The 18,036-nt window shown below is 30.0% G+C and overlaps 4 protein-coding genes across 9 annotated transcripts; 1 reads left to right on the forward strand and 3 right to left on the reverse strand.

Moving 5' to 3' along the window:
• Nucleotides 1-792: 792 nt before the first annotated feature.
• LOC123260312 (failed axon connections) lies at nucleotides 793-5,387 on the reverse strand. The gene is made up of 4 exons (XM_044721330.1): nucleotides 4,894-5,387; nucleotides 2,303-2,641; nucleotides 2,027-2,164; nucleotides 793-1,935 (listed from the first exon to the last, which is right to left on the reverse strand). The coding sequence occupies exons 1-4, from the start codon at nucleotides 5,233-5,235 to the stop codon at nucleotides 1,579-1,581; spliced, it is 1,176 nt and encodes a 391-aa protein (XP_044577265.1). The 5' UTR covers nucleotides 5,236-5,387; the 3' UTR covers nucleotides 793-1,578.
• A 26-nt stretch (nucleotides 5,388-5,413) lies between these two features.
• On the forward strand, nucleotides 5,414-8,917 carry LOC123260291 (transcription initiation factor TFIID subunit 7). Its single transcript, XM_044721301.1, has 8 exons — nucleotides 5,414-6,105; nucleotides 6,185-6,478; nucleotides 6,599-6,727; nucleotides 6,833-6,913; nucleotides 6,998-7,355; nucleotides 7,465-7,809; nucleotides 8,141-8,310; nucleotides 8,478-8,917. The coding sequence occupies exons 2-8, from the start codon at nucleotides 6,389-6,391 to the stop codon at nucleotides 8,517-8,519; spliced, it is 1,215 nt and encodes a 404-aa protein (XP_044577236.1). The 5' UTR covers nucleotides 5,414-6,105; nucleotides 6,185-6,388; the 3' UTR covers nucleotides 8,520-8,917.
• Nucleotides 8,918-9,130: 213 nt separating this feature from the next.
• On the reverse strand, nucleotides 9,131-14,423 carry LOC123260191 (ecotropic viral integration site 5 ortholog). Of its 5 annotated transcripts, none has more exons than XM_044721216.1 (10): nucleotides 14,212-14,423; nucleotides 13,511-13,768; nucleotides 13,150-13,407; nucleotides 12,793-13,057; nucleotides 12,058-12,420; nucleotides 11,238-11,915; nucleotides 10,677-11,159; nucleotides 10,498-10,596; nucleotides 10,253-10,302; nucleotides 9,543-9,601 (listed from the first exon to the last, which is right to left on the reverse strand). In XM_044721216.1, the coding sequence occupies exons 2-10, from the start codon at nucleotides 13,687-13,689 to the stop codon at nucleotides 9,595-9,597; spliced, it is 2,382 nt and encodes a 793-aa protein (XP_044577151.1). In that variant the 5' UTR covers nucleotides 13,690-13,768; nucleotides 14,212-14,423; the 3' UTR covers nucleotides 9,543-9,594. The 5 variants fall into 5 exon arrangements, with proteins under 5 accessions (XP_044577126.1, XP_044577143.1, XP_044577135.1 ...); XM_044721224.1 differs by having other exon boundaries at nucleotides 10,234-10,302; XM_044721191.1 differs by lacking the exon at nucleotides 10,253-10,302 and having other exon boundaries at nucleotides 9,131-9,601; nucleotides 14,212-14,422.
• A 168-nt stretch (nucleotides 14,424-14,591) lies between these two features.
• Nucleotides 14,592-17,938, reverse strand: LOC123260319. 2 transcript variants are annotated; one of them, XM_044721350.1, is made up of 4 exons: nucleotides 17,790-17,938; nucleotides 17,413-17,523; nucleotides 15,568-15,842; nucleotides 14,592-15,491 (listed from the first exon to the last, which is right to left on the reverse strand). In XM_044721350.1, the coding sequence occupies exons 2-4, from the start codon at nucleotides 17,516-17,518 to the stop codon at nucleotides 15,201-15,203; spliced, it is 672 nt and encodes a 223-aa protein (XP_044577285.1). In that variant the 5' UTR covers nucleotides 17,519-17,523; nucleotides 17,790-17,938; the 3' UTR covers nucleotides 14,592-15,200. The 2 variants fall into 2 exon arrangements, with proteins under 2 accessions (XP_044577285.1, XP_044577275.1); XM_044721340.1 differs by having other exon boundaries at nucleotides 17,410-17,523; nucleotides 17,790-17,937.
• Between the last annotated feature and the right edge of the window lie 98 nt (nucleotides 17,939-18,036).

Raw genomic sequence — 18,036 nt, forward strand, 5'->3', positions numbered from 1 at the left:
AAAATTTTTTTTTACATAATGAGATTCGTCATGAATAATAAAATAATATTAATTAATAATAATTACGTAAGTCAAGTAATGTATAAAAAAGATGAATTTGATTTTATATAATCATAATGAATCTAATGCTTAATGAATACATCGTAAAAAATATACATATAAAAAAAATCTACGACTAAAAAAAGGAATGGCGATGACAATGAATTAAATTATTTAATATAAATTGTTATTTTTTTTTTTTGCTTTTTATGATTTTTTTTTTTTTTTTTTTTCATTTGTTCGATTATAAATGCAACACCGGCATACAAAAGTGAAAGCGTTTTTTTTCGTTGCGCTTAAAAAATTTTGCATGAATATCAATTACGTTATTTTATTATTTTTTTAATTTACTTCATTATTTTTACTTCTTTGTGGTATTTATTTATTTATTTATTAACTTTAATTATAATGTACTGAAATGCTTATTGTACTTTAATGACGTCATGGATTTAGTTTTTTAACTAACACTATTCAATAAATTTTGAATTGATTAGAATATGACGCATGCAATTGATTAATAATACAGTCATTTTATCGTAACTTTTTAGTTTTATTATTTATATCACAAATTTATTATGACTTTTATGAATGAATCTTGATTCGTTAATCGCAAAATGATAAATTATCGATACGATTTTTTATATTTTTAAATTTAAATTATTATTATTTGTTCGTTTGTTATTTTTGAGCTGCTGCACTCATCGTTATTTGCATACATGTAACGGTACTTGTTCTTTTTTATTTATTTTATTATTTCATTTCCGTTTATTTCATTTTATTTTTTATTTCCACCATCAGCGCATGACTGATTATTGGTCAAAGAGAGCTCTAACTAATAACTATTAATTTATTTTTACTTTTTCATCATTTTTTTTCTTTTCATTCTTTATCTTTACTCCATAACAACCCTAATTTACGAGTTTTCATTTCATTATTATTAGTATTATTATTATTAATTCATCATTAAAATCAATATATGTCATGATAATTATTTTAAAAATGATTGTATCAAAATAATCAAATTGTAACGTAATATTTATCAGATATGAATTGTGTACATTAATATTAAGCTTAATTAAAAAAATAAAACTTAAAACCTAAATAATCATTTAAAATAAAAAAAAAAAAAATATATATATATTCCAAACGTATGGCAAATCTATTGCAGTTCTTATATTGCGTGTTTGAACACGATTGATCTATCAATATCCAAACATTACTACAATAAAATCATGTAAAGTGAAGAGAATTTAAACGCTTTCTCGTAAAATAAAAAGTAAAGTAAAAAATTTAATATAAAACGATATCAATACTATATATAATTTTTTATATATAATATATAATATATATTTATATATAAAAAAAAAGGATACAAGCAGAAATTATATTCCTTCATAATCCTGCTTTCTTATACATATAATTTTCCTATATTCAGCGTCGCATTATATCAATTTCTTTGACTCGTCTTACCACCGCTTACAGTTATCAATTAAAATTTTTATGTAATTTATTGGTTTAATACATAAATTAATAAACCATTTATTTTTCTTCTACTCTCTCTTCTTTTTCCTTGTTCTCAACTTCCTTATCTTTCTCAGCTTCCTTTTCTTTCTCAACTTTTTCTTCATCACTCTCCTTACCTTCTTTGGAGTCCTTGGACTCTTTCTTCTCCTCCTTGCTCTCCTTGGTTTCCTCCTTGGGTGGTTTTGGCAAATGAGTATTCAGATCCAGTGTATTACAAATTTCATCCCAGTCTGGGAAGCATCGTTCCTTCATACGTGAACAGTGTCCAACTAAATTCGGGCAGTTGTCTTGCATAAAGTCTCTCAATGCGTAAGGAACAGACTTTTCAATGTATAAGATTTGTGCAAGATGAGCGAATGCTACAACATCCAGCTATAAAAATAAAAATAATAAATAAATATTAAAAAAATGAAATAAAAAAATATAAGATTAATAAATGATAAAATAAAAAACATATACTAACAGTAGTAGGCTCGTCGCCAAAGAAAAATGGTTTATCGGCAAGCAACTCAGAGAGAGCTTTAAGATCATCACAACCAAATTGAGTTATTTCTTCATTAGTATGGACTCCCAATCCCTGAGCTTTCACTTTCTTTGCGCACTGGAATAATAATTAATAAATAAATATTTAATTATATATTACAATTAATCGACCCAATTTTTAACTTCTATATAAGTTAATCCCATTAATTAATATTCATGATGATGATTAATCGCAAATGAAATAGTAAAGCAGTACCTTTCGTGAATAGCCAATCTTGAAGAAGAGAGCGAGAATTCCATTGGGCAAACGTGAACCCAAAGCATTTTGTAAATTAACACGATATCCTTTAAGAGTCGCGTCGGTGTTCTTGGCACGCCACGAGGTAACCACCCACACCAGATGATTTTCAATCATTGAGATCATTGCGTGAGATATTATACGCTGTTCATTAGTAAGATTGGCATCCAGGTCTTTGTGGAATTTTTGGCTCAATTCGCGAATAATAATCGTGCTATCTGGAATCTCTGTCCCATCCAATTCAATAAATGGCAGCTGGCCTTTCTTCGAACGGAATTTCATTTTATGATCGACATTCTGAAATTGAAATGATTGAAAAAAAAATTAATAACCAAATAAATAAAATAAAATAAAATTAAAATGTATATTTTTACAGATAAATTATCACAAGCATAATACTAATAAAAATAAATTGAAATATTTCATCTCTTTAATCAATAACTCAAGTAATCCTATCATCAGGGAGGATGAATAAAAATTCTCGCTCCATTAAATATATTTTTATCTTTAAATGTATTTTTAGTGCGTGTGGATGTAATTGTAAATTACACACGTCCTGTGATTGTTAAATGTGAATAGTTGTATTGAAATTTCGCCATTTAATCGAGAAAAAGAATTTAATTCGCGTATTACAGAGTATGTACAGAGTACAGAGAGCTGAGAGCCAGAGAAGAGAAGAGAAGAGAAGAGAAGAGAAGAGAAGGAAGGGTGCGTGGGGGATAAAAGTGTATTATATATGTAGTGAGAGCAAGAGAGAAATTGAGGAAGGCCGATGAACTCATGGTAGACAGCTTCCGTTGCTTAGCAACATCCCCGCCACTTTCGGCTCCGGAGTTGCCATCAACGTAGTTGTTATCGTTGTACTGTGCGCTAGTATTGATCGTGGGGGCACCACTTCGCGACCGCTATGTGCTCCCTCATTCATTTAAGAATTCAAAAAAAAAAAATAACATAAAAAGAAATGAAAAAGACATTAGGGACTGAGAATCTTTTTAAACCCATACAAAATAACTCGCTCAATACAAATTATATAATTACTGAAAATAAAATTATAATTCCCACCCATAATTAAATTAAAAAAAAAAATTTTTTTTTAAATATTGCAAACTTAACAAAAGACTGGAAAATATTTATAAATCTATGTCTTAAAAAATTTATCTCAACAGTTAATTAGTCATTTCTTCATTACGTCACCACTTGCGTCAATTAATGATAAATGAACTACTTAATAAATGTAATTTACTACTGGAAGTTCAGGCTTCAGGATGAAGAAAACGATAATAACGACCAGGATTATGATGATGATGATGATGATCGTGGCGTGGTCATTCATGGCATGACTGTACAAAATAAATTTAATTAACTTATTGAATGATTTGTTTTAATAATGACAGAAAGGAGCTTGTTAAAGTTAACAACCCGAGCTGTTGCCGAGTAGATTCGATGAATTGGCGATGAAATATATACCCCATTAGAGATTAAAAATAAAGCTATCTCAAACATTACGTACGTTAAAAACATAAAAAGGAGCGACGAGTGTGTGAGTAAGAAATAAAAAAAGGAGAACAGACGTGACTGTTAAACGAATGAATTGATCATTCAACAAGGGACGTACACTGATTACAGATAATTTAATATATACAAATAACAACTTAAACATAAATAAATTAAAAAAAAAAAAAAAAAAAAAAAAAAGTAATAATGATAATAGTGACAATAATGAAGAAAGCGTCACTTGTTGCTCTGAAATGATAATATAACTCAATTGTTACGAGAAGTTGACAGTTTTGCAACATTTAAATCTAGAGAATAGACAACATAGTACAGTTGAGTAAAAGCTATGGATAACTTCAGTAGTAATACTCTCTCTATATATGGCATCAATGCATACAATAGCCAACTTTTTTTTCTTTCTTCTCTCGAATGGAGGGGATGCAATGCATATACATCCTTACTTATACTTAAATATACATTTACAACTATATATATATATATATGTATAGATGTGGATATATTTTGCTGAATGCATGGATGTATGTATAATATCGTTCTCTTTAACAAACAGAGCGATGCTTTGTTCTCTCTCAACTTATTTTAGTTTTTAATATACAAGTGAGAAAGTTTTAAACTTCCAAAGCAGCTTTATTTTGAAAATGAGTTATTATATGTTTTATTTAGCCATTCAGCCCACTCAAGACTCGAGGTAATCCTTATGGAATGCTGGACGGACCTTTCCATAAGGATCTATAAAAAGCTCACCAGCACTCTACTCCGGACATATTAAAATGGGAGGGTGACGACGATGCGTCAAGGATGCTTAGCGGGAGGTAAAGTAAGAATGGCGTCCTCTACTCGATCCAATGCCTAAATAATAATTCGATGTTAGAGCACGTTTTTTTTTTGCAAACATTTAAATACAGCAAACCTCTAAAATTACTTTTTTCACACAAAAATCGATAAAAATATTGTCAATATTAATTGCAAAAAATAAAAGAGTACAGCAAAAAAAAAAAAATAAGAAAATAAAGATGAAAAGTATATAAATTTACCTCGTATTTAACATCATTGAGCCGCAACCATGTTTCGACTTTGAGACAGTAGGGCGAGATGGATGGTATTACCGGAGTACGAGAAAACTGATAAAGATAAACGGTGTCCTTATCGTAATTGGTTTTGTGGACGGTCGCAGATTTCATGGCGTTTTCATCCGTGGCTGGGGTTTCTTCCTTCTTCTCGTTTTCCATTTTTTCAGTGGGCTTTTCATCATCGCCTTGCTGCTGCTTATTATCTGGTGGCGTCTCTTCATTCAATGCTGCTTTCATGTCTTTAACTTCTTTATTTTCCTTCTCACCTACTGCCGTATTATTTTCAGCTTCTGTTGCTACAGTCATTGTTAATTATTTATTATTTATAACAATAATCTTCAACTTTAAACGTAAATCCTCTTCTGCTCCAACAATTAAATATTTATTTCTATGTATATATATATCTATAATATATAAATAAATTTACGTTTTATTAATTAATTAATTAATTAATTAACAAATCAATTAATGAATAATAAATTAAATATTTATATATAATAATGTAGCGTGATAAAATAATGGAGTTAAAACTGCACACTGCACGAAATGTCGGTGGATACTGACTGGTCAGAGTTTGCCTGATAGAAGTGTCGAGTTTCACAGTGAACAGAATACTGGAATACTGGATATTGGTGTGTGCTGGGTGGATGTAATGGGTGACTGTGTGCTAGCTGGATGCGTGCTTGCCGGCCGGTATATTACTCAGCTTCTCAAGTACTGCACACCACTACTTATCTTCTCTCGGTTCTCCTCTATCCATATACAAAATTTAATATACAGTAAACTCAATACTCACCGGATTTACACAATGGTGGTAGAGATTTTGCTAAGTGTACGCATGCGTGTGCGCCACACCCCATAGCATGTCCGCCATTTGTGTGGTAAATTTCTGTTGGGGGGTTTGTGCGACGCCCGAATGGCATAAGGAACGGCACGCCGATATTCGATGCTACTGCTATGCTCTATAGTGCTGCTAATGCTTTCTTCCACCACTTCCCCTTCTTCTCCTACTTACTGTCTACCATTTACATTGCTCCTAGCTGATTTACTTACTATATATGTGTTGCTTTTCTATGTATGGATTTACTGTACATGCACTGAAAGTAAATGTGTGAAGAGAAGGACAAAGAATATCCAAATGACCTCGATGCATGCGGCGCCAACCGGACATCCCGAGTAAGAAAAAAGATGCATTCATTTCTTTCATAATAATAACAACAATAACAATAATAATAATGATATTTTATTTTCCAAGTATGCTAAAGCTTAGCTGCCAACCTTTACAATACAAAGCGTCGTGTTACTACATGCCTGCCACGCTTGCTGAGTAAAATTATAGATTGTAGATATAGTAAGAGATAAAAATTACAAACATAACCTACAGAAATAACAATCTTACTGATTATCCGGAGGATTTTTTTGTGACATTTTTATTATTATTTATTTATATATTAATAATATGCATAGACACAACGCAGATCATAATAAAAACCGGACAACAGAACCGCAACCTGAATTAGAAAGTCAGTTTATATTACGTTTACCAGAGGTAATTATTTTTTATTGTTTATTTATTTTATTGTTAAATGAGTCATTTGGAATAATATTTTTTTTCTGAGAAGTTTTATGCTTATGATGATTTTTTTTTTTTTTCTTCTTCTTCTTCTAGGAACCAGCGAAAGTATTAAGAGAAATTATTCAAGCGGGGTTGCCTCTGAAAGATAGGTTGACGGTGAAAATTGAAAATGATATGAGATATGGAGAAGTTAGATTCGATCACTGGCTTCTACATGCTAAGGTAATTTTTTTATAACCGGTATCTAATTTAATAATTTTATTAGTAATTAATCTGTTATAATTTATGATTTGTATAATTGAATATTTTTTTATCAATGGGATTTAGGTTTTGGACTTGCCGACAATTGTTGAGTCAATGAAAACTATTGATAATAAAAGCTTTTATAAGACTGCGGACATTTGTCAGGTGGAATTTTTAATTTTATCTTCTTTTGGTTTAGAAATAATTAGTTACAATGTTTATTATTTTTTTTTTTTTTTATTCTATTAGCTTCTAATATGTAAAGAGGAAGATGACCACACAACAGATGACGAGTCTCCGGTGAGACAAAAGAAAAAAGATCCGAATAAGGTGGATAGAAAATTTCTGTGGCCTCACGGAATAACCCCACCAACAAAAAACATACGAAAAAGAAGGTTCAGAAAGACTTTGAAAAAAAAATATGTAGAAGCTCCTGAAATCGAAAAAGAGGTCAAAAGATTGTTGAGAGTGGATAACGACGCTGTTGACGTTAAGTGGGAAGTTATCTGCGAGGATGAAGATAGCACGAAGCCTAATAAAATATCTAATTCGGGCACTGTTAAGGGTAAACGAGATGCAAGTGGATCATCTCAAAATGTCGATGTTGGTAAGGAACAACGCTTGTTAATTATCAATTTATTCATGATTCATGATAATCATGGCCAAAATAATGAATATTGTTATTAATTTTTAATAATATTGAAATATATTTTCAGCTGAGCACCTTATTTTCGGTGAAGCTGTTAGTGACAGTGAGGATGAGGATGAAGAAACAAATATCAATGTCGAATTAGATGAAACTAGCCGCATATCCGCAGATAGTCGTGTCTCTGATTCGAATTCGATGCAGGTCGGTTTCTCCGAACGTTCTGGACAAGACACTAATACATGCAGTGAATTGCTCACGGAATTCAGTAAAGATATGTTTCCACCACAAATTTCTTACGATCAAGAGAACAAACCTAACGTTGAAGATGTTCAAAAAATACCCAAAATTGAAGATTTTCATTCGGAGTACATTATTCCAGACGATTCATCGCCCTCAATGTCTACTAATAAAGGTACGATGTTAATTATTGTTAATTTATTTTTCGCTAATAAAAACAAACTTAAATTTATTGGAGCTGAAATATTTTTATGAGTCATAAAGAAGTAGAGCTTTATACTGATGACTAATTACATGAGAATTTATTACTAAATAATAGTGGTCATTCATGACTTTGTAGAACAATTTAATTACAACTGATGAATAATTTCTTTAGATAGTTGAAATAACTCATTAAATTTAATCAAATTATTAATGTCTCTTATAAAATTATAATCTATTTATAGAGTCCAGTCATTCTCTCCCTATCTTACAGAAGTAATTGATAATTATTATTAATGTTATAGGCTCACTATCTTCACGTTTAGTCATCCTTCACAATGAGCTAGCGGATATTCGTCAATGTAAACAGCAACAAGAGGCCGAAATAGCAAATCTTGATAATCTTAATTTACGACAGAGGATTCAAGAGATTTTGGACAATCTTGGGATGCAGGAAAAACAAAAAATGCAAGAGGTAAATATAAAAAATGGACAGTTTTTTTTTTTTTTTTTTTTATCATTATATTATTAATTTTTGTCGTTAAAAAAGCTTGTCAACTCTTCATCTACATTAGTTAATAATTTATGATCGATGACAGTATATTTAATGAGATGCTAACTCGTGCTGTATTTTTGTTCTAGATCCATGATTTAGAACTTCAGAGTAAGTACGCGATTGAATAATATTTATGTGCGCAGGATGAGATGAATAATGATGACAAATCATTCACTACTTGACATAATAAATACATCTATAATAATAATTGCATACCAAAACAAAAAGTTACAATAATTTTTTTTTGCCACATACTACTTGTACAATTATTTAAGTCTTTTTTTTTTTTTGTTTTTAAGATTCATATCTACTTGCATCTACAAATTTTCGTCAATAAATAAACGGGTCTAGGTTTCTAACTATTTATAGTTTATATACTCATAAATCTATGTAAATAGACAATAAAAATGATAAATATCTATAAAATTATAACTGCTGTCAAATAAAATACTGTAAGTAATTTAAAAAGTAGCGGAAGATGAGCACATAATTGCCAATATTAGTTTTTTTTTTAAATATAAATCGGTAAACAATCAATTGGCCCCTTTTTTTAAAAGGATAGTAAAATTATTAAAATATAATATAGAATGTATTTGAATTTATACTTTATATTATATATTATTTGTATGTATTTATAAAAAATTTCATTTAAATGCAATTGACATTGTATAACAAAATGTCTAATATACTATAATTGTTATTTAAAACAATAAAATTAAAAAAAGACAAAAACAAAGAATAAAATAAAATAGTTTTAATAATAGATTTATCATGATATTTTTTAAGTATCCCAATCACTTGGATTAATTACCAATTTTGTTCGTCCATATCTCGTCAATTTAAAATTTTTGTTATTCTAAAAAACACTAAGTGCCGTTGATACAATACTTTGTATTGTGTGCCATACACGCATCCTATAAAGATTTAATGCTTTAGACAATTCAACTATATGACAACATTAAAGTATGTATGCAGTAAAATTAATTCTTTTACATAAACTTTGATGTTAAATATGTATCTCGAATATATATATTTTTTTTTAATCTTAATTTCTCGATGAATCGGATATCGTAACATTATTGAGTTGATCTTGAAGACAAATTCGCAGATCCCGTTCGTCGAATTCACTGTCTGTATCAATGCTAGTATTCCGACCAATTCGTTCCGTTGACCCAGTCCATTGGTATTTGCTATTTTTCAATCTCATGATCTATGATTCAACGATAAAATTTTTATTATTATTAATAATTCATAAAACCTCGACGTTAGACAATAAAACAGACTAAGCAATAAAATTGACTAATTAAATAATTAAAAATAAAATACCTTCTACTCAGGAAAAATTACATACATCGCACTCGTTACTTTTAAATCTATTTTTACCAATAAATTTAAAAATATAAAAAATAATAAAACCATTTTAAAATTATTAAATATATTAATAAGATAAAAACATTAAAGCAACATGCTTACTTAGCTCGTTCAATATATCAGCTATCAATCACAAATGCTACTTATATAAATTAAAAAAAAAAAATCTAACATGCTACAAGGTCTAATAGAGTCTCTAAATTCTTGAATAACTAATTATCTAATGTACAGGTTTATTAACCAATACAACTAATTAATAAAAATAAATAATTTCCACAAAATACAAATAAAGTCTCGGAAAAACAAAAAAAAAATAAAATAAGAAACGCAAAAAATTACAAAATATATATTCAAGGTATAATTTTTAGTCTAGCTACCAATAAAATAATAAATTTGTTATAGTTATAATTGAAAGTAATTATAATTAATAAGTAACATTGAAAATTGATATATTGGCAAAATTACACGTACTCGATAGATTTGAACTTACTCGAGCCACCGCCAAGGCTCTGTCTCTGGACTGGTTATTGGCGTGGGGAACTATAAATTTAAAGAAAGATAAAAACAACAATAAAATTTAAATATTGTCACCGGGTATTATCGAACGAATGCGATGTATAGTTGACGCCACGACGCTTAATAAATATTAATAAACAAATATAAACGAGTAACCACTTTTTCATAGTTTATTTTATTTATTACCGATAGAATATTATTTTTAAATATAATTATTACCTCTGCTTTTAGCTCAGCAACTTTGTCTTGCAAATCACGTACTCGATCACTGTCATCTAGATTGCTTCTTAATTCACCCTCTGCATACATTTCTTCGTTCTAAAAAAAAAAATAAATTACCGCTATAAATTCTGTACTATATTATTTTTCATATTAATCCGTTTATTAGCTTCCATCACCTTCAACTCGAGTAGGGATATTTTTTGCGTTAATTCAGCGACATGTTGAGCGTGTTCAGCATCTCTGATTCGAGCCATCATCGTGTCGTCTTTCATCTTGGACTCCAAGTCGGAATATTTGTGCATCTGTTCACGCAGCTTGCTAGTCAATTCCTTTAGTTTAGCCGAGGATATTTCAAGTTCTTCGCGAATTAATTTTTCACCCTCATCCTGACGACGAAGTTGGTTTGTCGCAACTTGGACCTGAGTCTCAAGCTCCATAACTTTTAGCCTCAATTCTTTGACTTCGGTGAGTACTTCCATCTCACGTAAACGCGATGACATCAAATCTTCTTCCAACTTTTGTATTTCATGTCCGCGGTTCTCCCAAAAGAGCAATTTTTTCGGCGTCGAGTCAGCAGCTGGGGCTGATTGAGCCGACCGGTGTTCTTGTAAATGTCGTTGCCAGGCAGTACTTAACTCTCCAACTTTTTGCCGGAGATCCTAGATTAATAACAATGTATGTAATAATTAATGATACAAGTTTAGAATTAAAATAATTATTTTTCTAAAAGTAAAAACCTTTAATGACAAATTGGCTTCAGCTTCTCTCAGTTTAACAGCTATCAATTCCTCCTGCAAGTGAGCGACAGAATTATCCGGGGTTGATTCACGTAAAGTTTTTTTATCTTGCTCCAATTCCTGTATCCTGGCTCTCAAATCCCTGATAGTCGCGTCTTTCTCAGCTTCATGCAGCCGTACACGCACCAACTCCTGCTGCAAACACTCAACCATTTCTTCTTTCTGTGACAATGCCTCGGCCTTTAAACTCATTTCATCAATAGACGACTGTTTAGACGACATATTTTCTTCCAAAAGCATCGATAGCGATCTCAATTCCTCGTGAGCCTGCTCTAGTTGATGGCTTGTCTCAAGATGAGTGTGTCGCAAAGCCGCTAGTTCTCTCTGCACAACGAAAGTCGTTTCCTCCTCCTCAGCGCGCGATACTTGACCCCTAACGAGTTTATCTGCTAGTTCAGCAGACTCAGCCTCCAATAGCTCTGTTCGCTGTCTCAATAATCGATTTTCGGCTCTTAGTCGTCGCAGTTCAACCATTTCCTCTTGTTCCTTCATTTTCAATACCGTGTAGTCTTTTTCTAACTTTTTCATGCGCTTTGGATTTATTTTCATCCCATACGCCAAATTCATCAGTACATCTGGATCGTTTTCAGCTCTACCCGGCAATTCTTTCTGAAAGAACTAATAAAAAAAAAAAAAAAAAAAAAAAAAAAAAATTAGATAAATAAAAGCTTGCAATAAATAATTCGAAATAAAAACATTTTATTTATCCACATGCCCCACTGATTTTATTTCAATAAAAGATACGCGAATAAACCCGTACCTTTAACATGCCTTCCATATCTAAACTGAGTAAATCATCCTTTCCCAGATCCAACATAGCCAGAGCGACTTTAAAAATAATATCCATGCCTTCCATTAAAAAAACATCAAAAATTCGACAGGCTAGAGGCAGACTTAATGCCGTTGTAAATAATGTAAGAAACCATGAAGAAGCATACATTGATGTATGAAAACTTTGAGCTGTAAAGTGAGCTGATAATTCCGGATACGTATCTGCTACTAAGTGTTCTAATTGATACATGCAGACACCGAGTTCGGCCATACTCGGCTTAAACATATCTCTTAAACGGTATTCCTGCATTAGAGCTACTAAAACAGCAAAAGCTTCTTCTTCAGGCATTTGCTGTAATAAATTATTTAATTTTAATTATATACAATTTTTAATGAAATAAAAATAAATAGTCATTTCTTTGTAAAATTTCTCAACACAAAAAAAAAATACTTTATACAAAATTTGTAGACTATAATTTTTCTGATTAAAATATTCTCTTATTTTTATTTTTTCGTGTCTTTAAAAATTATATATCATTACTTAAAAACTGTAATTTTCACATTAGCTTTTTTTTTTTTTTTTAATATTGTGAGTTATTATTATTTTTGCTTTCATAAAGCTTTGTATTGGAATATCACTTATGAGCAAATAAAATTAGGAGCTAAGAAACCATCCCGAAAAGCAATAAAATTATTTTTTTACACGAATGTGATAAATACATACTTGCATCAGTAGCAAACCAACAATAAAACCAGATCCTTGACAATACCCGACTTCACGATCGTGAAGACTGTATGCCTTCATAACATTAAATAAACTCTCCTGCCCAAGCCCATCTTTTTCTTTAAAAAATTCGTGTTCCGGATATGTTCGTGCAATGTCTCTTCTAATTATTCTCTCGCATGCTGATGTTGATTTAATGTATTCAGCGAATTGTTTTTTAACCGGTGAATCGTGTGCTCCGCACAACAACTGCCATACGATACCTCTGCAATAAATGTTATTATCAAGTTAAGGTAATTAATTTAAATACATATACAGTAATAAGTGAAATTTAATAGCTCTCAGCTTTCGTGTTACCGAAAGTGATGAGGTATTCCTTGCTTGACCAATTCTTTGATAACATCTTTGTGTTTTCTCCAATAATTTTCCCAGTCGGCTACTATGTGACCCCATCGCTTCCACACATCAACCTCGCCGTCAGTCGGGGTGTGGCGCCGGGCTGCGGTTTCATCTTCACCGCTAGAACCCGACGCCGGGGTTGCAAATGATTCCGAACTTTTTCTGCTGTGATTACTTTGTAATGAATTACATGACTTTACATCTGATTCAATCAGCCTAAAATTATTAATATTTTTAAAATAAATCTTTATTTTTTATTTTATGCTCTTATTAAAACTCTCGAGAATTTACAAGCTATTTATAAATCATAAATTATTACCTATTAGCCTCTTCCAGCTTTCCTAAAAGCGCCAGCTCGTCGGTAGATATAATGTTATTTTCGGAACTCACTTTTTTAAAATTTAAATCCAATTCCAATGCTGATAGAATGATGATGGCTTTACAGCCAAAGTCCCAGTTTATTTTATTCGATAAATTTTCAATTAAATTTATACTCATCACCTGTGACTCATATTAGCTTACTAAATCTTCATATAAATATAAACATATAAGGTAAAGCTATTTATTTTATCGAATTCTGAAATAAAAACACAAAGTATAATCACATAAGTATCATCCTCAGCATCTCTAATTTTTCAATAAACAACGTAAGTACAAAATGTAAAATCACATATATTCTTACATATTATTAATTAACAATAGCAGGTTACGTTAATTTTAATAAATTATCACTTTAATTACGACTTTTAACAATTGAAATCAGTCTAAGTAGTTTAAAAAAATATAAAAAATTTATTATTATATAGTTTTATCACAGCAATTGAATAACAGTAATTTTGACAGCTGTCTTCTAAATTGTACACGTCAAATTACTCACCTTCTATGTTAAAAAATTATCTACACAGTAATACATAAAAAATAATGTACGTGTTTAAGTATATATGTACTCAACAATAATAATAATAATAATAATAATAACAATAATAATAAATTAACAATTTATATCTAATATCACTTTACGTTTTATTTGGATGATAATTAGTGCCCAATTAATTTAATGTGTCGGTCATTTAATGATAGATAAATAAATTCTCAATAAATTATATCACTGTATATATTTTTTTTCGTAATATTCAGTCGTGTGTACAGAGAGTTGAGCAAAGAGGGGGAGGATACCTTTCCAACGTTTCCAACTCTGGAATGTGAATGACAACGGTAGCCGCCATATTGAAGTTACGATACATAATATATACACATATAGGATGTGGTTAGAATTAAGATACATTTTGCTGTAGGAGTTTTATTATCATTTAATTTTTTTTTTTTCTATTCAAATAAAATGCCATAATCATAATAACATAAGAAATTAGATAAATAAAATATTTAAAAGCGTTGGAGTGTTAAATTTATAACGATTTATTTCCCTCTTTATCTTGTTACTCTATTTCACTATCTATTCCATTATTCAATGGATAATTCTTAAAGATTTTAACTATCGATAAAAACCAAACCAATTTATGACATTTAATTTCTAGTTTTATTCATAAGTTTTAAAATTTTTTAATTTTAACTATTTAAAAAATATATTTATTTTAATAGGGTGAAAATTAGGTATCATGACATCGGTTTTTTATAAATCTACTGTGCAAAATATCAAGGCCAAAAATCCACGTATTGATAAATAAATAGTACAATACTTAATTAATATCTACGCGATATAGTTTTAATTTAAAGTATTTTATTTTTATCAAAATATCAAATAAACTTAATTTGTAACAAATTACAGATTTAAAATGGATATATATTTATATATTTGATCTATACAATTGTTACAAGAAAAAAAAATAATTCGATAAAGAATAGATGGAATTTAATTTTAATTACAAATTGATTATGATAAGAGTAGTTGTAACATAAATTATTTTAATTAATCAATAAAATTTTCTTCTCTTTATATGAAATATCATAAATAACTTTGAAGATAATTTTTAGAAATAGTAATAATTAAATTACAAAGTTTTTTTCAAGTACTCATCGAACATGTATATTGATAACGAAGCGTCATGATCAAAGAGAAGACGCTTCAAATCATTAGTATGTCCTGCTAGAGTTCTTACAGTTTCAGCTTGTGGTTCCATGAACTGTTCTTCCATGTAATGAGCCACTGAAGAATCAAGTTTGGTATGGTGTTGAGCTTGTCCGTGAACGCGGATAGCCTCATCAGCCATTTGTTTCTCGGTATCCAGTGCTTTGGCCAAGCTGCTTATCTCAGAAAGCTCAACGACACGTTGCTCCTTGCCCTGGAGATTTAAAAAAAAAAAAGAATAAAAAATTTTAAATGTTTTGTCAGTTAATAAACATATTTCTTATTCTTACAGTTCGCTTGAATCTCGGAAGCTGATTAAAGTCCATTTTTCCACCGCGCTTGGTGATGAATTTAATAATGTCTATAGCATTTTCCCATGCTCTGTCAGACATTTTGCGGTAAAGACCTTTGAATCCTTCACGGTTTGTTTCATAGTTACCAAAGTGCGTTGACATGAGTAAGTACTCAAAGCTCGTTTCAATGTTTGCATTGGCATAGCTTTGCAGGTCAACCATTAATTGGTCAATTGCACCATATTTCGCATTACAATTTAGCATTGTACCATCTGTTGATAAAAAATATATAAATGTCATGTGTCATTGAATATATTTATTAATTATTCTGAAAATAACAATCAACCAAAAAATTTTCGGTAATTATTTACAAGTGGGGTCAAACCATGCTGGGCCATGTTAATTTTTTTTTATCAAATCGGTCAATTTTTATTTATTTCAATTGTTCGTTTTTTTATGAACTTTTCAAATAAAATATATATCAAAAACATCAAAAAAGATAAAATAGAAATTTTATCCAAAAACATGAAAGCCAATTTTTTTCCAACTTTTAAAGGAAAAAAAGCTATCGAAATCTTTATTTTTTCCTTTGACGACATTTTTTTATCATAAATGCGCCGTAAAAACAAACAGAATAAAAAAAATTAAAAAATGTTCATTTTTCACCTAGATATGGCCCAAAATGGGATTGACCCACTGGTAAATAATAACCAAATTTTCTTGTAAAATGTTTACAGTAAAATTTTATGCTCGACTAAAAGTCATAAAAGTATTAACAAGACTTATAAAAAGTCATGTGAATTTATTTAAATTTTTACTTGATAAATATTTAATGCATTTTTATCAAAATAATAAAATATTGAATGTCTGTTACTTTCAGTGTATTCTATAAGGGGGCGTCCATAAATTACGTGAGGAATTTTTGAGAATTTTTAACCCCCCTCCTCCCCCCTTGATGAGATTTCGTAAGATTTTCCTCAACTCCCTCCCCCCTCCCCTAATCTCACGCGAGATTATTCAAAATTTATGTTTTGGCTGTAAACGGGTTGGATCATTGAGAAAAAAAGTGCCATTCGGCTACACCCGACATGGATAGGTAAATTTCTTGTATGAATATTGAAAAAAACACGTTATTAAAAGGCCGTAATGTCCTAAAATTTATTTTTTATTATATTTTTGCAAATAACGATATGAGACTGACTACAGCAAATAGATATTTAAAGACATCTACCTAAAAAATAGGATTTTTTACATATAAAAGTCATTTGATGATAAAAGCTAAAATTTAATTTATTATTGATTTTTTTTGAATTTTCTCAACTACGAAATAAATTGAAAAAAGTATTAAAAGTCGACGAACAATAGTTTAAATTGAAGATAATTATAACCACCGATAGATTTCTAAAGAAATCTATACCTAAAAAATTAGTGAATCCTATCGATCAATAATCAAATTAAACAATCGAGCGCTACTTTGCTGCTTTGCAGGGTTCAGACGAATACGACAAACACTATTGTATCAAATTTGGCCATATTTTATTATAGAAATACTTTTTCACGCAATTTTACACTGTTTTCTGCTAGAGAAAAAATTACGTGATATTTGTTAAGATCCCCCCCCCCTTCCCCCTAAGTGAGATTTGGTAAGATTTAGCATGATCCACTCCCCCCCTAGAACACCTCACGTAATTAATGGACGCCCCCATATTAGTATATGATAGTCTTCATAAATATGACACCAGATAACAACAAACTACTTAAAAATTTTCTGACAAATATAAATTGACAAAACAATTTTTTTATGAGTAAATAAATAAATAAATATATAAATAAAATTACCGCCAGAGAGTGGACGAGGACTACAAGCGGCTTCAACATCATTGAAACAAAATTCACCAGAACAAACGCCTATTAAAAGCAGTCCCAGTAATACTCCAAACTTGATCATGGTTTCTAAAAGAGTAAATAAAGAAATTAGTTTATTGTTTTAATTTAATATATATATATATATATATATAAAGACAATAAAAAAGTATGTATATCTATAAATGATTCATCGAGGAAAAAAAAACTTAGCTATCTATTTAGCTTACGAACAAAAGATCATGATGCAAAATAGAAAAGCAGAGTTGAGTATTGGCATAAACAATTGGGTGATGTCGATGTATCAATACTATGAATAATGAAATAAAATTATAATGATAATGACAGATACTTACAATTGATGGAGATAAACCTGATAATATAAATAGCTGGTAAATTATTAGATTGAGACGGTTTTGCTGACGAATTACGACTGAATTTTCTCTGTCCTTCCTCGGCAGTGCCTTAGAGCTTCGAGAACCTACTTCACTTGCTTCACCAGTTCGATAGTTGATGGGCGCACGCGCGAATGTTATTTGACTATAGTATCTGCAATAAATATAGATATATAAGTATATTGAAAATCCTGTCTTGTATACTGAG

Source organism: Cotesia glomerata, linkage group LG1, assembly GCF_020080835.1.
Source record: "Cotesia glomerata isolate CgM1 linkage group LG1, MPM_Cglom_v2.3, whole genome shotgun sequence".
NCBI classification, from domain to species: Eukaryota; Metazoa; Arthropoda; class Insecta; order Hymenoptera; family Braconidae; genus Cotesia; species Cotesia glomerata.

Bases quoted from the DNA above. Each gene is read 5' to 3' on its own strand.
- LOC123260312 (XM_044721330.1), bottom strand. From the start codon at position 5,235: ATGACTGTAGCAACAGAAGCTGAAAATAATACGGCAGTAGGTGAGAAG. The intron at 2,642-4,893 runs GTAAATTTATAT...TTTCAATTTCAG, and splicing joins TCAATGATGTTAAATACGAG to AATGTCGATCATAAAATGAA. The intron at 1,936-2,026 runs GTTAGTATATGT...TTATTTTTATAG, and splicing joins TTGGCGACGAGCCTACTACT to CTGGATGTTGTAGCATTCGC.
- LOC123260319 (XM_044721340.1), bottom strand. From the start codon at position 17,518: ATGATCAAGTTTGGAGTATTACTGGGACTGCTTTTAATAGGCGTTTGT. The intron at 15,843-17,409 runs GTAATTTTATTT...TTTTATCAACAG, and splicing joins TCCTCGTCCACTCTCTGGCG to ATGGTACAATGCTAAATTGT. The intron at 15,492-15,567 runs GTAAGAATAAGA...TTAAATCTCCAG, and splicing joins TTCCGAGATTCAAGCGAACT to GGCAAGGAGCAACGTGTCGT.
- LOC123260291 (XM_044721301.1), top strand. From the start codon at position 6,389: ATGCATAGACACAACGCAGATCATAATAAAAACCGGACAACAGAACCG. The intron at 6,479-6,598 runs GTAATTATTTTT...TTCTTCTTCTAG, and splicing joins TTATATTACGTTTACCAGAG to GAACCAGCGAAAGTATTAAG. The intron at 7,356-7,464 runs GTAAGGAACAAC...ATATATTTTCAG, and splicing joins ATCTCAAAATGTCGATGTTG to CTGAGCACCTTATTTTCGGT.
- LOC123260191 (XM_044721191.1), bottom strand. From the start codon at position 13,689: ATGAGTATAAATTTAATTGAAAATTTATCGAATAAAATAAACTGGGAC. The intron at 13,408-13,510 runs GTAATAATTTAT...TAATAATTTTAG, and splicing joins AAGCTGGAAGAGGCTAATAG to GCTGATTGAATCAGATGTAA. The intron at 10,597-10,676 runs GTGATGGAAGCT...TTTTTTTTTTAG, and splicing joins TATCCCTACTCGAGTTGAAG to AACGAAGAAATGTATGCAGA.